This window comes from Salmo trutta, chromosome 30 (assembly GCF_901001165.1).
Source record: "Salmo trutta chromosome 30, fSalTru1.1, whole genome shotgun sequence".
Classification (NCBI taxonomy): domain Eukaryota; kingdom Metazoa; phylum Chordata; class Actinopteri; order Salmoniformes; family Salmonidae; genus Salmo; species Salmo trutta.
This window is the reverse complement of record NC_042986.1, coordinates 29847820-29863410: the sequence shown is the minus strand read 5'-3', so window position 1 is coordinate 29863410 and position 15591 is coordinate 29847820. Positions and strand designations below refer to the sequence as shown.

Here is a 15591-nt window from a genome sequence, read left to right as displayed (position 1 = left end):
AGTTTGTTGTTTACATTCGACCTCAGAGCTGCCCATTTGTCTACTAGAGACAGCACCGTATGTGTCACAAGCAGGCAATGTTGATTCAAAATGTGTCGTTTTGTAGGTCTTATGTACACTCTTAGAAAAAAGGGTTCCAAAATGGTTCTTCGGCTGTCCCCATAGGAGAACCCTTTTTGGTTTCCAGGTGAACCATTCTGGGTTCCATGTAGATCCTTCTGTGGAAATGGTTCTATATTGAACCCAAAAGGGTTCTACCTGGAACCAAAAAGGGACAGCCCAAGTACCCTTCAAGGTTCTCGATAGCATTTGATTGACCAGTTTTACCTGAATCTTTTGTGCTGTGGTCCAAGTTTTGATATGCAAAGTCTTGTTTTGGCTTTAATTATTTACATGTCAAGTTTCTAATCTTTTGGAGAAAGATAACGTTGCTTGTGAACACAAATTTAAGGTCAGTTATACTTTTTACCAATTTTGGGATATGGTTTGGATTTGAAGTTCTACTCACAACAAAGCTGTCTGGCAATGTACCATTCCTATTGTTACTACTTTATTTGTATGCTGACCTCTAGGGTCACAATTTTATACCAACACCATTTGCAATCCTTCAATTACAGTCCTATAGGGCTGTTTAAGACCTGCAACACCAGGGGACGGACTTTCTGGTCAATCAAGTACTTTAATTTATAAATAAAGGAATAAAGAACCCAAAGAGGTGAGATGCTGGCTAACTGTCACATACTCTCATAACTGGAACACAACTCCCATAACTGGACAAGCTGACTTGGAGAACATGAAAGACACAAATCGTTACCTCTTTTAGATGGCACCAGTAGTTAAAGAGAAAATATGAAGTTAAATATGAAGGCCAGTGTAATGTCTTGTTATTAAAAAACGAAGTCCTAAAGGCTGGCTGATACAGCACATCACATTCCCTCTAAGGGGTTTTTGACCATGTGGTAGAGGTAAAACCACAAGTCTTGGTTCCCTGAAGCAAGTCAGAAGAACAGGTATCCAGGTACATGCTTAAAGTAGGTATGTACAGTATGCATCTGACTGGTTCTTCCACATTGAGAAGTGACATACCTTCACCACCTCTTTCACGCCCACACACATACATACACCCACACACAGACATAGGCTACCCTGGCCCTACCCTGTCCCTTCTATATAAGGGGATTAATTTGTTAACGGTAACACAGCTCAGCAACTCCAGCCTCAGTCTGCAATCATCCCAGCTGTAATACATTCACACAACGGAACCATGAGTATAAGGACAAAGAATTGCACTGGGACAAGCCCTAATTACATGAGGGACTTCAGTAGCATGTCCTTGGGCTCCAGAAACGGCCCCAGGACCAGCAGCAGTGGCCTCTACATGGGAGGCTCCATCACGGCCGTGACCATCAACCAGAACCTGCTGGCACCCATCAACCTGGATATCGACCCCAAAATCCAGGCTGTCCGCACCCACGAGATGAACCAGATCAAGGGTCTCAACAATCGCTTTGCCACTTTTATCGATAAGGTACAGTATAAATAGAGTGGTTTTTGCCGCTTGCTGTTTTTTGTCTTTTGTTTGTGTGGATGTTCAACTCATGTGAAAAATACTGGAAAAAATATTAAAGAATTATTGTGGTAAATCCAGAAAATGTATGAAAAGCATTAAAAATGAGGAGTTCGGTGGATTGCATCACATCTTCTTAATAACGTAAGAGCCCAGGAATATGGTTGTGATGATGGTAATGACACTCCAATCTACATAATAATTAGTAGAACCAATCTAGTAAAGTCAATAACAGGTTTAAGACATTGTTTCCTCCTCTTGGAGTGTTTAACCCTAGAAGCACCTCTCCCTCTGGGCACTGTTTCAACGTTTGAGTGTGTGTGTGTGTGTGTGTGTGTGTGTGTGTGTATACGTGCCTGCGTGTGTGCCTGCCTGCCTGCATGTGTGCCAAACATGACGTGTGGACTGAGGACTCCAAACATCTATAATAACAAATCAATTATTCATATGTATGTGTGTGTGTATGTGTGTGTCACAGGTGCGACACCTGGAGCAGCAGAACAAAATGCTAGATACCAAGTGGAAGCTGATGCAGGACCAAACAACTGGCCCCTCCGACATGGAACCCATGTTCCAGACCTACATCAACAACCTGCAGAGACAGCTGGACCAGATCAACAATGACAATGACTGGTTGGATATGGAGAACAGGAACATGCACCATAATGTGGAGGGCTTCAAATCAAAGTAAGAACACAGTGACGTTAGTCTGGTTGGAGATCTGTTTGTGCGTTAGCCAATTCCTCTGTCATGTTTGTTGTCATGCAAGACATGCATGCTGGGCTGTGACAAAAGCCTGCATAATGCAGCTCTTCGGGGCCAGAGTTGGTCTCCCCTGTTATAGAGACCCTAACCCTATTCTATTGCTTTGGCTTGTTCCAGGTATGAAGATGAGATCAGCAAGAGGAACACAGCAGAGAATGACTTTGTCCTGCTGAAAAAGGTACGCAACTGAATGATAACATTCAGTGAAGAATAGTCTCAGAAATGTATTGTATAGATAAAGTATAGCCAGAGTCCCATTCTGATCTAATCTAACTCATCTGCCGTAGGTCGAAGATTAATAATAGTTAGGGAAAATAGGCGAATCATCAAAGGTGTATTACAAATGTGCCTTTTATGTTCAGTAAAGCTTGAGTATTTTCCATGGTTTGAAAGATCTAGCTACGTAAACAAGAGTCAGTACTGCAAACATCCCCATATGAACAGGTAAAAAGGGGCTATGACTTGTGTTATGTGAGGCTGCATCGGGTAGGCATGTTTCTCAGTGTTACAGCTGTTGACTGTCTTCTGCTGTTCTGTAGGATGTGGACGCTGGTTACCTGTCCAAGGTGGATCTGGAGAACAGGTTGGCTGGGCTGGAAGATGACCTCAACTTCTTGAAGGTCTTGTACGATCAGGTAAGGCAGTGCTAAATCACACATATATATTTTTGATGCCCCTATAGTCAAAGATGCCAATACCATAGAGACACGGTATTTAGCACTATAGAGATGACAGAAATTACATTGTTTCTTTCATGACAGGAGCTGGGTGAGCTGCAGTCTGACGTGAAGGACACCGCTGTGGTGGTTCAGATGGACAACTCCCGGGGCCTGGACATGAACCAGATCATAGCTGACGTCAAGGCCCAGTACGAAGACATCGCTGCTCGCAGTCGGGAGCAGGCCGAGAGCTGGTACAAGACCAAGGTGAGGAGGTCAGGGGTTAGAGAATGAGGAAATCTTAAGGGTTCATGCCTAAGGGAGCATTACAGCAGGTCAAACAATAATTCATAAAATAAACCTGTCGTCTCTGCCCACATCAGGTTGACAGTTTGGCCGGCCAGGCTGGCCAGGCTGCAGAGGAGCTGCGCAACACCAAGGCTGAGATCGCTGAGCTGAACCGACTCATCAGCCGCCTGCAGAATGAGATCCTGGCTGTCAAGGGACAGGTGAGCACCGCACCTGACTGGAAGGAGTAATAAACTATTTTATAATTGAAGACTGTTTTAATCATAGACTATAGTGTCAGACTGGATAGAACACCACCTTATAATTGAGGAGTACTGTACTGTATGTCAAGGCTTGGTGCTAGACTGATTTCTGATTTGACCAACTTATCATTATCTTCGGTCTGGCACAGCACCAATGTGGCATTGTTGATCGCAAAAACAATGTTACACTCTCAGGCTAAAATACCAGTATATCTTTGTCTTTGTCTGGGAGGACAAAGACACATTTTAGAATGGAGCAATTAAGTCATATGCCGGATGGCAGCACATGTCTCAGCTCACTGGGTATAATTACACCTGCACAAATGGACGACAGATGATGACACAGTGTTTATGCATACCTGAACTACATAGGCCTACGTTATGTATACAATAATGTATTCTGGGCTATAATGAAAACCTAATGACTGTAAAAATGACCCATGATAACAGCGTGGAGAAAACCACGCTTATTTTTTCTGTTCCAAATGTCTTCTGATTCATTTTCCCCCTTAACACTATAGAAGGCCAACCTGGAGAGCCAGATAACCGAGGCAGAGGAACATGGGGAGATTGTCGTAAAGAATGCCAGGGCTCTAATCAAGGACCTGGAGGTAGCTATGCAGAGAGCCAAGCAGGACATGGCCTGCCAGATCAGGGAGTACCAGGACCTGATGAACGTCAAGCTGGCCTTGGACATCGAGATTTCCACCTACAGGAAACTGCTGGAGGGCGAGGAGACCAAGTAAGGAGATGATGAAACTCTGAGGGACTCAAAGTTCCACTATGACCAGCTCCTCTGCATAGACAGCTTCCGAAATCCATGATGCAGAGAAAATGAAGTGTGTGTATAGCTGTATGATATTTTTATTGTCTCTTCCTCTTCCGTCCACAGATTTGGACAACAATCAATCACCAACATTTCTACCACAAAGCCTTGTTGTAAGTTATCTTTCACCCTAAACTACTAGAAGCCCCTGACAGAACTATTATCTCTAAAGTTAGCATTTTTATTCTCCTCTCACATTCCTTTACCTTCGAACCTTGTTTTACGAAGGCTCATACTATTGATAGGATTTAGGGATCGAAAACAGGTGTGGTGATTGGCAGGAAGAGGGATAAGGGAATCTTGATGGTGACAATAGCCTTTGTAATAACAACCCGCATCCTCCTCTTTTCCCCCCAGACACCATGCCGGAGACCAGCTACCAGCAGCCCACCCGATCTTCTGCTGTCTTCATCAAAATGGTGGAAACCTCCGACTCATCCAGATCGTACCACTGAAAAACAACATGTTGCTGAGACACAACATGACTCAGAGAGGTCATTTTCTGTAGGGGCTACAGTTTTCATAATCCATGGCACTCATAACATATTCATAGCAGCCTATAGAGGCAGTCATAGAGCATTATGAGACTCTAGGTATATACCTTAATATGAATATTTATAAGACAATAACACTTCATAAGAATTTGCATCAAGTAAAGTGTTACTGTTACTTTATACCATGGCATTGTTGAATACTTGTTTTTGATTTGCTTGAAGGGCATTCTAGAATTTGCACTGTTTTCTTATAACGCATGGTATATATGCACGGTAGAATTCAATGGCTATAGTTAATTCTTACATGTTCTATGTTTGAGCTGCTTTTGAAAGCAAAGTCGAATTGAAAACACCATTGCCATTATTGAATTCGATTTTCATAATGGCAAGCTAGGACTAATGATTTAGTTAGCTAAACTAGCAAGTCTGTTTGTTTGGTTACCACGGCAACTACTGTAGCTATCTAGTAAACTTGCTAGCTACTTCAGTGGATGTTGAAAATATTTCTACCGCAAATGAAATAATTTCTAGTGGCAATTATGTTAAACTATAGTCATGGTATAAAATGGATAATCAACGTTGTGCTCTTTGCGTTCTCTGGAAACTAATACAACTCTGTGTGAGGTCAGTTGCACTTTGCTAGAACGTAGTGGAACACACCGCGTCGTTAATTATTTTCTATAGAACGCATAGATCCCCTCGTTGATTATCCCTTATATACACTTCATCATACTACATCAGAGAAATTATCTGTCAACCAGATCTCACAGACCACTTGTTATTTATTTGTTATGCTGTACTATAAGCTGCATTGAGCTTGTTTCCCAGTATAAGATTAGCCTAAAATATGTTTCTTTACTTCTATTAAAACGGTTTAATGATGCAATATCATGTACCAAGATGTTCAGACACAAATAAAGACTCATAATGGGGATCACATGCAATCGTTTGACTCATCTTTCACTTCTGACAGATTAATGACTAGACTACACATCCGCATTTTCTACATTCTCTTCATTCCAACCTCCACAAAGTACCAGATGTTGTGTGATGGTTATCATGACAATACCTTCCTATGAGGAGGATGGGATCCACCCAAATCATTTGAGTTCCTGGATCCTTTCACAGCATTATAAGGCTGCGTTGAGATGACCCAAACCCAGCTCAGTTAATCCCTATCATTGTGACGCAGAGTTGTCATAATGCTTCAGCAAATGTATATTACACCAGGGGTGTTGGATGACACAATGTAAGTAACCTAATTTATGTCCCTCTAAATGTCCTGAATGTCTGCTGATTGTACAGCTATTGTATGCATTAATCATGTACCTATGAACCAGCTTTATACAATTAACATTGAGCTGGTGTGCCCTAGGAGGAAGTCCACTGTGTGCAGCTCACCCTGCACTAACATAAATAACATGAGCATATCTACTTCTGCTAAGCTTCCCAGTAAAGCAATAAAATAAGTAAGCATCCCAGACGAAAAGTGCTCAAAATAGCCCACATTAACATATGTAGCTTAAGAAACAAGGTTGATGAAATCAATAATTTGCTAGTAACAGATGACATTCATACTCTCATATCTCTGAAACTCACTTAGATAATAATAACATGCCATACTAATAAAGGCATTTTAATCAATTATATGAAGAGTGCCTTGGTCCTCCTGACCAACTCACCCCTTTTACCAAAGAGCACCTTCTGTCTACCAACATTTACTATTGTGTACCTTAGTAGCGCTTCCCTTCCTCCTCTTTCTACTACATAATACCTTTGATGATAGAGTGGTAGCAAAACAAGGTTATACAATTTACAGAAAAGATAGAAATGCCAATGGTGGAGGTGTTGCTGTTTATATTCACAACCACATTCCTGTAAAGATTAGAGAGGATCTCATGTTAAATACTGTTGAAGTAATATGGCTACAGGTTCATCTGCCTCACCTAAAGCCCATTCTGGGGGGAAGCTGCTATAGACCACCAAGTGTTAACAGTCAGTATCTGGATAACATGTGAGAAATGCTTGATAATGTATGTGATATCAACAGAGAGGTATATTTTCTGGGTGATTTAAATATTGACTGGCTTTCATCAAGCTGCCTACTCAATAAAACATGTCAAACTGTAACCAGTGCCTGCAATCTGGTTCAGGTTATCAGTCAACCTACCAGGGTAGTTACAAACAGCACAGGAATGAAATCATCAACGTGTATTGATCACATCTTTACTAATGCTGCAGAAATTAGCTTGAAAGCAGTATCCAGAGCCATCGGATATAGTGATCACTATATAGTAGCCATATCTAGGAAAACCAAAGTTCCCATGGCTGGGCCTAATTATAGTGTATAAGAGGTCATACAATACATTTTGTAATGATTCCTATGCTGTTGATGTAAAGAATATTTGTTGGTCAGTGGTGTGTAATGACGAGCAAACAGTTTGAAGCATTTCAAATTATGAAAGACAAGCATTGTAATTTAGAATTTTGCGTGTGGAAGAGGTGAAAAAAATATTGTTGTCTGTCAACAATGACAAGCCACCGGGATCTGACAACTTGGATGGAATATTTCTGAGGATAATAGCAGACGATATTGCCACTCCTATTTGCCATATTATCAATTTAAGCCTACTAGAAAGCGTGTGCCCCCAGGCTTGGAGGGAAGCAAAAGTCATTCCGCTACCTAAGAATAGTAAAGCCCCCTTTACAGGCTCAAATAGACAACCAATCAGCATGTTACCAACCCTTAGTAAACTTTTGGAAAAAATGGTGTTTGACCATATACAATGCTATTTTAAAGTAAACAAATTGACAACAAACTTTCAGCATGCTTATATGGAAGGACATTCAACAAGCACACACTTACACAAATGGCTGATGATTGGCTGAGAGAAATTGATGATAAAAAGATTGTGGGGGCTGTTTTGTTAGACTTCAGTGCGGCTTTTAACATTATCGATCATAGTCTGCTGCTGGAAGAACCTGTGTGTTATGGCTTTACACCCTCTGCTATATTTTGGATAAAGAGTTACCTGTCTAACAGAACACAGAGGGTGTTCTTAATGGAAGCCTCTCGAACATAATCCAGGTAGAATCAGGAATTCGCCAGGGCAGCTGTCTAGGCCCATTACTTTTTTCAATCTTTACTAATGACATGCCACTGCCTTTGAGTAAAGCCAGTGTGTCTGTATATGCAGATGACTCAACACTATACATGTCAGCTACTAAACCGACTGAAATGACTGCAACACTTAACAAAGAGTTGCAGTTTGTTTCAGAGTGGGTCGCAAGAAATAAGTTAGTCCTAAATATTTCTAAATCTCAAAGCGTTGTATTTGGGACAAATAATTCACTAAACCCTAAACCTCAATTATATCTTGTAATAAATAATGTGGAAATTGAGCAAGTTGAGGTGACTAAACTGCTTGGAGGAGCCCTGGATTGTAAACGGTCATGGTCAAAACATATGATACAACAGTAGCTAAAATGGGGAGAAGTCTGTCCATAATAAAGTGCTGCTCTACCTTCTTAACAGCACTGTCAACAAGGCAGGTCCTACAGGCCCTAGTTTTGTTGCACCTGGACTACTGTTCAGTCGTGTTGTCAGGTGCCACAAAAAGGAAAAATTGCAATTGGCTCAGAACAGGGCAGCATGGCTGGCCGTTTGGATGTACACATAGTGCTAATATTAATAATATGCATGTCAATCTCTCCTGGCTCAAAGTGGAGGAGAGATTGATTTCATCACTACATGTTTTTATGAGAGGCATTAACATGTTGAATGCAACAAGCTGTCTGTTTCAACTACTGGCGCACAGCTCGGACACCCATGCATACCCCACAAGACATGCCACAAGAGGTTTCTTCACAGTCCCCAAGTCCAGAACAGACTATGGGAGGCGCACAGTACTAAATAGAGCCAGGACTACATGAAACTCTATTCCACATCAAGTAACTGATGCAAGCAGTAAAATTAGATTTAAAAAAACAGATAAAAATACACCTTATCGAACAGCGGGGACTGTGAAGCAAAACAAACATAGGCACAGACACATGCATACACACACACACGATAATATACACACTATACACACACGTACACATGTATTTTGTACTGTAAATATGTGGTAGTGGTGGATTAGGGTACACAGTGTGTTGTGAAATCTGTGAATGTATTGTAATGACAGCAGCTAATGGTGTTCATAATAAATACAAATACACATTTTCACACTCAGCAGACCTGAAAGCAGATAATGAGAGAGAGAGTGAGAAGAGAGAGAACAAAACAAGTTTATGTTTTCAAAATGGTTTTCTTGTGTATAATTTGGAACAATAAGCGAAAGACAACAACTGGGTTTGTAGGTATAACCAAAGGAAATTGTGGTAATGGGGCAGGCGAGAGTGGGCTTATATAACAGCACATTCAGATATCAATGACTTGTGTAGAACAGACATGGGCTTATTCACTTGGTGCAAATAACAGCAAATTCAAATAATAATTATTTATTTTTCTAACTAGGAAAGTCAGTTAAGAACAAATTCATATTTACAATGACAGCCTACTGGGGAACAGTGGGTTAACTTCCTTGTTCAGGGGCAGAACGACAGATTTTACCTTGTCAGCTCAGGGATTCGATCCAGCTACCTTTCAGTTACTGCCCCAACGCTCTAATCACTAAGCTACCTTCAGCCCCACAACGTACATCTGTTGTGTATAAAAGAGAACAATAGGCAGTCATGCCAGCATCAGGCTAACCAAAACAGATAAACTCAGGGTCTTAGTTATAGGCTACAACTAGAGTCTGGAGTTTTTCTGCATCAGGTCACGTCTTCTTCAGGAAAAACTAGAGTCTAGACACAAGACGACTGGACCCTACCCAACGAAGCTATTTGATATGAAGAGCAAAAAGCCTTTACTGGGATAGATGATGATAATTATTGACAGTGCTTGACAGATTAACCCCGCCCACTCTAGCCCTCTCCCTCCTTCCACCTCTTGATGAATGGAATGTTGTTTTCAGGAAGTGCAGAAATATTTTATCTTAGATGCATTGTCGCTAACACCCTATTGTTGTTCTGAATCATACACTTACCTGTCTCGTTGTGGTATGTGATGACTCAACCTAAATGTTACTTTGTGTGTAAATGGCTGTGATTGTACACTATATATACAAAAGTATGTGGACACCCCTTCGAATTTGTGGATTTGGCTATTTCAGCCACATCCGTTGCTGACAGGTGTATAAAATCACGCACACACAGCCATGCAATCTCCATAGACACACATTGGCAGTAGAATGGCCTTACTGAAAAGCTCAGTGACTTTCAATGTGGCACCGTCATAGGATGTCACCTTTCCAACAAGTCAGTTTGTCAAATTTCTGCCCTGCTAGAGCTGACCCGGTCAACTGTAAGTACTGTTATTGTGAAGTGGAAACGTCTAGGAGCAACAACGGCTCAGCCGCTAAGTGGTAACCCACACAAGCTCACAGAACGGATTGGCCTCAGCCTACGTCCATGGTGCAACGTTTCCTGGGATTTGCCAACTTTTATCGCCGCTTTATCCGGGGTTACAACACCCTGGCTTCCCCACTGTCTGCACTCACCTCTCCCAAGGATCTGTTCACATGGTTCCCAGCTGTTGATCGGGCATTCTGGGATCTCAAACACCGTTTCACCACAGCTCCCATCTTGGTTCATCCTGACCTGTCCTACCAGTTCGTGATGGAGGCCGATACTTTGGAAATCAGAGTGGGGGCTGTCCTGTCCCAGCGTTCTGCCCAGGACCTCAAGTTACACCCCTGTGCCTTCTTCTCCCATCACCTCAATGCCACGGAGAGGAACTACGATGTGGGGAATCATGAGCTTCTCGCGGTGAAGATGGCATTGGAGGAGTGGAGGCACTGGCTGGAGGGGGCAGAACATACGTTCATTGTGTGGACCGACCACAAGAACCTGGAATATCCCTGCACCACCAAGCATGGGGGAGGGGGGAGGGGGGGGGCAGATAACCAAAAGTTTGTTCTTGACACGGTCCGCTCCTTGGTCCTAGAGAGGGCCCACTCCTCCAGGCTTGTCTGCCATCCGGGCTCCCGACGGACCCTGGCCTTTGTGAGACAACGCTTTTGGTGGCCTACCATGATTCCTGACGTCTCCGAGTTCATCGCTGCATGCATGGTCTGTGGTCAGAACAAGACTCCTCGGCAAGCTCTAGCTAGTCTCCTTCAAACTCTGCCTGTCCCTCACTGTCCCTGGTCTCACATAGCCCTGGACCTTGTCACGGGTCTCCCCCCATCTGATGGCAACACCGCCATCCTGAGAGTAGTGGATAGGTTTTCCAAAGCCGCTCACTTCATTCCTCTCCCCAAGCTACCCTCTGCCAAAGAGATGGCCCAGCTCATGCTGCAGCATGTCTTCCAGATCCATGGACTGCCCGTGGACATGGTCTCCGACCGGGGTCCTCAGTTCTCGTCCCGTTTCTGGAAGGCGTTCTGCACACTCATTGGGTCGTCAGCCAGCTTGTCCTCCGGGTTCCACCCCCAGCCCAACAACCAGTTGGAGTGAGCGAGCCAACCAAGACTTGGAAATGGCTCTTCGCTGCCTGGGGTAGGCCTTTTTCTGTTTTTGCATCATACAAAGCCTCCGTGCACAAAGCGAGGTCCATACAGAAATGGTTTGTCCAGATCGGTGGAAGAACTTGACTAGCCTGCACAGAGCCCTGACCTCAACCCCATCGAACACCTTTGGGATGAATTGGAACACCAACTGCGAGCCAGGCCTAATCGACCAACACCAGTGCCCGACCTCACTAATGCTATTGTGGCTGAATAGAAACAAGTCCCGCAGCAATGTTCCAATATCTAGTGGAAAGACCAACTCCATATTAATGCCCATGATTTTGGAATGAGATGTTTGACGAGTAGGTGTCCACATACTTTGGTTTTGTAGTGTATGAACACAAGTATCAGACTTGTAGTTTACTTCTGAGGGTTTGCTTTGATGCAATCATGAGATATGGTATTTTCAATACAACTTCAGCAGCATAGGAGGCTGCTGAGGGGAGGACAGCTCATAATAATGGCTGGAATAGAGTGAATGGAATGGTATCAAACCCATGGAAACCTTTTGTTTGATGAGTTTAATACCATTCCATTCATTCCATTCCAGCCATTACTATAAGCCAGTCCTCCCCAAATAAGGTGCCACCAACCTCCTGTGCTTAGCAGGTAAATCATAAAAGACAGACATTTCGTCATCATCAGAACTCTGATGCTGAGTTAAGTTTGAATACTACTTTGTATGCTCATATACAGCCTCTCGCACTCTCCATTGCCCTCTAATAAACTTTTAGCAGAGCCATGAATACCCAGCTCCATATTGTACTTAAAGTGCCCATGAACTGAAGATAATGGGGCGGTAGGTAGGCTAGTGGTTTGAGCGTTGGAGTAGTAACCGAAAGGTTGCAAGATCAAATCCCCGAGCTGACAAGGTAAAAATATGCTGTTCTGCTCCTGAACAAGGCAGCTAACCCCCTGTTCCTAGGCCATCATTGAAAATAAGAATTTGTCCTTAAGTGACTTGCCTAGTTAAATAAAGGTAAAATAAAAAATAAATTGTATTCATCCCGAGGACCATTATCATAGACTGTATATAGACCATTACAAACATCTACTGGCCAATGAGGGACACTACAACAACATAATGTCATACTTCAGTTCTCATCACAGAAGCTAAGCATTTTGTTATACTGGATAGAGCCATGAAACAAACAGTGTGTGCACACATGAAAAAATACTGTAGTATCTGCTGTAGTGTTTGTGTGGACATGACGGTAGTATACTGTCGGATTTTCTGTAGTGTTTTTGCAGACATGACTAGTATATTGTTGTTTTAACAGTTTACTATTGTATAAATACTGCAGTATTACTATAGTAAAAAAAACTATAGTATATATTATTGTAATTACTGTAGTATTTCTGCAGACATTACTGTGGTATTCACTATGATATTTTGTTTTATTATCTTTGGCATAGAAAGTGGGGACTTTGTTCTTGAAGAAATAATAAAAGAGCACATTTTCAATAACCTGTAGGTAGGGCTGGCATCTGAACAGATAGTTCAGCACTTACTTTCTATAAGCTCTAGGGAACACAATATATGGTCTATACTTGGTATGTACGTTTCTTACTCATGGATGGCACAAATTGTAATATGAGGGATAGGAATGGGTGGGGTATTTGCAATTTAAATGCTGTAGTATAACGATAGTAAAACTGTGATGTTTTTGTGGACACTAGTTTATTTTACGGACATACTGTAGTAGGCCCTACTTGATATAGTATTCTACAGTATACTACAAAATTCTATAGTAAGTACTTTACATGATCGAGGGATACGACAGTTTTGTAGTATACTGTAGAATACTATACAACACAATGTAGTATCCCTTGATTGTGTAGTGCTTAATGTAGTGTCATGACGTGGCCCTTCCTGGGTATAGATCGTGGCATCCCCCTCTCTCCCTCTCTTTCCTACACCCAGGCTCTGTTATGTCAGGTCATAAATTCCTTGCAGAGTCTCTCTCCCCCTGGCCATGCAGAAAGAGACACATAGAGAGAACATAGGATTTCACATGGCGAACTCCTAAATCCCCACAGTGGGGATTTGATACATAATGTCCACTTGTGAGAAGGTGGGAATGGTCCATGGACACTTAAGGGACAGGTATGACGAGTGTGTTTCATTTGGTGACCTCAGAGAGGACAGGAAACACACATAACTACCTCTCTGAATATGTACATTTCTCAATTATGGGGTTTAGATCTAATTCTTGTATAAAATGAAAGAGTAAAGATGAAACTATTTGTGAAATGATGTAATATGATGTTAAACCTTTAATGTGAAAGAATTGTATTCCCTTTGAGGTTGAACTAAGTCATTGGCCCGCCGAAAAGCTATTTTAAAATCGGACATATCGAGTGCATAGAGGAGTTTGGTATCTATAACTCTTAAAATAATTGTTATGTTTTTTGTGAACGTTTATCGTGAGTAATTTAGTAAATTCACCGGAAGTTTGCGGGGGGTATGCTAGTTCTGAACGTCACATGCTAATGTAAAAAAGCTGTTTTTTGATATAAATATGAACTTGATTGAACAAAACATGCATGCGTTGTATAACATAATGTCCTAGGGTTGTCATCTGATGAAGATCATCAAAGGTTAGTGCTGCATTTAGCTGTGGTTTTGTTTTTTGTGAGTTTATATGCTAGCTTGAAAAATGGGTGTCTGATTATTTCTGGCTGTGTACTCTGCTGACATAATCTAATGTTTTGCTTTCGCTGTAAAGCCTTTTTGAAATCGGACAGTGTGGTTAGATTAACGAGAGTCTTGTCTTTAAAATGGTGTAAAATAGTCATATTGTTGAAAAATTGAAGTTTTCGGATTTTAGAGGAATTTGTATTTCGCGCCACGCCCATCATTGGATATTGGAGCAGGTGTTCCGCTAGCGGAACGTCTAGATGTAAGAGGTTAATGTTTTTCCTCATAATCCTGGACTATCGGACCACCATTTTATTACGTTTGCAATCGCAACAAATAATCTGCTCAGACCCCAACCAAGGAGCATTAAAAGTCGTGCTATAAATTCTCAGACAACCCAAAGATTTCTTGATGCCCTTCCAGACTCCCTCTGCCTGCCCAAGGACGTCAGAGGACAAAAATCAGTGAACCACCTAACTGAGGAACTCAATTTAACCTTGCGCAATACCCTAGATGCAGTTGCACCCCTAAAAACTAAAAACATTTGTCATAAGAAACTAGCTCCCTGGTATACAGAAAATACACGAGCTCTGAAGCAAGCTTCCAGAAAATTGGAAAGGAAATCGCGCCACACTGGAAGTCTTCCGACTTGCTTGGAAAGACAGTACCGTGCAGTATCGAAGAGCCCTCACTGCTGCTCGATCATCCTATTTTTCCAACTTAATTGAGGAAAATAAGAACAATCTGAAATTTCTTTTTGATACTGTCGCAAAGATAACTAAAAAGCAGCATTCCCCAAGAGAGGATGGCTTTCACTTCAGCAGTAATAACTTCATGAACTTCTTTGAGGAAAAGATCATGATCATTAGAAAGCAAATTACGGACTCCTCTTTAAATCTGCGTATTCCTCCAAAGCTCCGTTGTCCTGAGTCTGCACAACTAGGATCAAGGGAGACACTAAATTGTTTTAGTACTATATCTCTTGACACAATGATGAAAATAATCATGGCCTCTAAACCCTCAAGCTGCATACTGGACCCTATTCCAACTAAACTACTGAAAGAGCTGCTTTCTGTGCTTGGCCCTCCTATGTTGAACATAATAAACGGCTCTCTATCCACCGGATGTGTACCAAACTCACTAAAAGTGGCAGTAATAAAGCCTCTCTTGAAAAAGCCGAATCTTGACCCAGAAATTATAAACTATCGGCCTATATCGAATCTTCCATTCCTCTCCAAAATTTTTGAAAACCTGTTGCACAGCAACTCACTGCCTTCCTGAAGACAAACAATGTATACGAAACGCTTCAGTCTGGTTTTAGACCCCATCATAGCACTGAGACTGCACTTGTGAAGGTGGTAAATGACCTTTTAATGACGTCAGACCGAGGCTCTGCATCTGTCCTCGTGCTCCTAGATCTTAGTGCTGCTTTTGATACCATCGATCACCACATTCTTTTGGAGAGATTGGA

General features: G+C 42.0%; 1 protein-coding gene across 1 annotated transcript; it reads left to right on the top strand.

The window, feature by feature from the left end:
* Positions 1–1178: 1178 nt before the first annotated feature.
* Positions 1179–5801, top strand: LOC115168475 (intermediate filament protein ON3). Its single transcript, XM_029723793.1, has 9 exons — positions 1179–1528; positions 2046–2254; positions 2450–2510; positions 2872–2967; positions 3094–3258; positions 3375–3500; positions 4064–4284; positions 4435–4481; positions 4726–5801. The coding sequence occupies exons 1-9, from the start codon at positions 1265–1267 to the stop codon at positions 4821–4823; spliced, it is 1287 nt and encodes a 428-aa protein (XP_029579653.1). The 5' UTR covers positions 1179–1264; the 3' UTR covers positions 4824–5801.
* The last annotated feature ends 9790 nt before the right edge of the window (positions 5802–15591 follow it).